The 2473-nt window shown below is 48.9% G+C and overlaps 1 protein-coding gene across 1 annotated transcript in view; it reads right to left on the reverse strand.

The window, feature by feature from the left end:
• Positions 1-437: 437 nt before the first annotated feature.
• LOC110501602 (filamin A-interacting protein 1-like) overlaps positions 438-2473 on the reverse strand; it is a 5574-nt gene continuing 3538 nt past the window's right edge. Inside the window, exon 2 of the mRNA XM_021579286.2 lies at positions 438-2473. This exon is cut by the window's right edge and continues 1146 nt beyond it. Coding sequence (XP_021434961.2) covers positions 814-2473 — 1660 coding nt within the window. The 3' untranslated portion in view covers positions 438-813.

Raw genomic sequence — 2473 nt, forward strand, 5'->3', positions numbered from 1 at the left:
TTTTCCTTGTTTCACTATCCTTGTGGGGACCCCCCGACACACACACACGCACACACACACACAGGCCTACAGAGAGTACAGGCATATGCTTATGGTGTGGTAGAGATGGAATGGTGATATCAGCCTGTAAATATCCCTGATCCAAGTACACACACGTTGGAATTTGCTGCTTCTTTTCTGTCCCATTCATCTCTATTATAAACCTCTAGGTCATGGTAAAATCCTCTGTGTTAAGGTCTCAGTAAGTATTAAAAATGAGTGCATAAAACAAATATCCAACTTCCAGCTATTTTCAACCCTTTAAAAGTTAGATTGTTTTGTCTTTTACAGTGAATGAGATTAGACAATCAAAGAAAATATAGCCCGATCAAAAAACATGTAAGTAAGCTAGGTTAATATAAAACACATGCTATTTTAGAATGATAGTCAACATACTCATCAGGAATGTATACCCTTTATTGAATGGGCAACATGGGAACAACAAAATAAACCAAATTGTTTTTCATGTTTAAAAATGTAATGCACACATTATAGTAACGTATGAAAGGCTATATATGTAAGTAGTAGTCTTAAATGCATTAAGGTGACCATATACAGTGAGTGCAGACCAAGTCCAGATAGGATTAGATATGTGTTTGATAAGTGCTTTTTCATGCAAACACTGATGGAATCACACACTTGTTTATTATTAGGATGATGTGGCCGTTCAGACATAGGCTGGTTTGAGCTGATTCTCTGTTGGTTTTGTGGTGAAAGGGACTCAGGATTGGGTAAACAATCTAAGTCACTAGGGGCTGGACGGGGGCGGGCATTTCAATCATACGGGCCACTTACTGTAATGTGTGAGGGTCGTGAGACAGGGGTGTTCGCAGGGGCTATGGTGATGCTACTGGTGATCTTGCTGTTGCCTTTGACGTGGCAGCCATTGGTCAGTACTGGTGTCCTTAGCTCCAGCCCGGGGGTGTGGTATGGGCCACCAGACTGGCTCTGGGTTATACCATTAAAAGACTGGATGTAGGGGCTCCCAAGGTGGATGTGGATCTTGTTGTCGTCTGTGGTGATGATGCTCGGACCAGTGCTGTCGGACCTCTGTAGCTGCCAACCATTCTGCCTCTCCGGGCTCACCCGGAATACGGCTTGACCTATGACCTTAGCGGATTCAAGCGATCCAGTGCTGACTGTTAGCATCTGGATGGGAGAGCCAATGTGGTCAGGCGACACTGATCTGGAGGAAGCTGGGGACATGACTGAGACGGGTGTCTTGATGAGAGGGGAGAGGACTCTGTCTGGGCTGCCAAACCCTTCTGATAGTGGGGTGTTCTTTGTTCTGGCCACTGGTGAGATGGCAGCATTTGGGATGATGGTGATTCTCTGTTTTGGTGAGGCTCCGCTGGTGGGGATGACGGCGGTGCTGGTATAGGATAAGGCATTGTCAGTGGTGGGGCTACTGATATCCAGCATGGCCGTGTTGAGGCCATGGTCTGGCGTTACCTTGATGTGTAAGGGCTTCCCTGGGGTGTGTGCAAGCATCACATCTCCTTTCTGGAAAAAGTTACTGTTCAACACTTTGCAGTTAATGGGATGGTGATTGTCCTTGCCGTTGGGTGAAGGAATGCTGAATCGCCTCACATTATTGTTTTGGTGGTTCAAGCTTTCAATGTTGTTCAGCGGAGGTGAGTTGCACTTGTTGATGACACAATCCTTCTTTTGATTTGGGTCCTCTACATTGATCTCCTCATACAGTTTACCGCTGAGAGTCAGCGGAGTCAGGCTCCTGTAGTCAGGTGGCAGGGTGTCTGCGGGCTCCGTCTGCACCTCCTTGGTGCACAGATGCAGGTCTGAGAAGCATCGGCCAGTCATGCCTGGCCGGAGGCTCTTGCTGAATCGCCGGTACCGTTCCAGCTCATGGGTCAGTCCCTCCATCTCCCTGGCCAGCTCCCTGTTCCTGACCTCCTGCTGGGTCAGCCTCTTCTGCAGGGTGGAGCTGTCCATCTGCACTCGACAGATGGACTCCTCTGTCCCCATCAGCCTCTGGACCTTCTCCTTGAGTGCCTCCACCTCCCTTTTGAGGAGGACAGACTTGACCTGCTCCTCCTGGAGTCGCCTGAGGAGGAGGTGCTCCTGGTTGTTCTCCTTCTTCTCAGCCAGCTGGTACTTGGAGAGCTCCCTCCTGGACTCCTCCAGCTCCACTGCCAGAGCTCTGGCTCTCTCCTGCTCCTTGGAGCACCTCCTCTCCAAAGACTCAAAGTCCTCCTCTGCCTTCATCAGCTCTCCCTCTATCACTCCCTTCTGCATGAGTCTCCTCCTCAGTCTATCTACCTCCTGGGTGAGTTCTTTGACTTTGTTGTCTTCCTGTTGGTAGCCGTGGTTAGTGTTGTCCAGCAGGGGGCTCTTGACTTCTCGACATGACTCCCCCTTTTTGACCTCCAAGATCAGAATCCTTTTTTTCATGGCGCTAACTTTGCTTTGCAGA

This window comes from Oncorhynchus mykiss, chromosome 22, assembly GCF_013265735.2.
Source record: "Oncorhynchus mykiss isolate Arlee chromosome 22, USDA_OmykA_1.1, whole genome shotgun sequence".
NCBI lineage: Eukaryota > Metazoa > Chordata > Actinopteri > Salmoniformes > Salmonidae > Oncorhynchus > Oncorhynchus mykiss.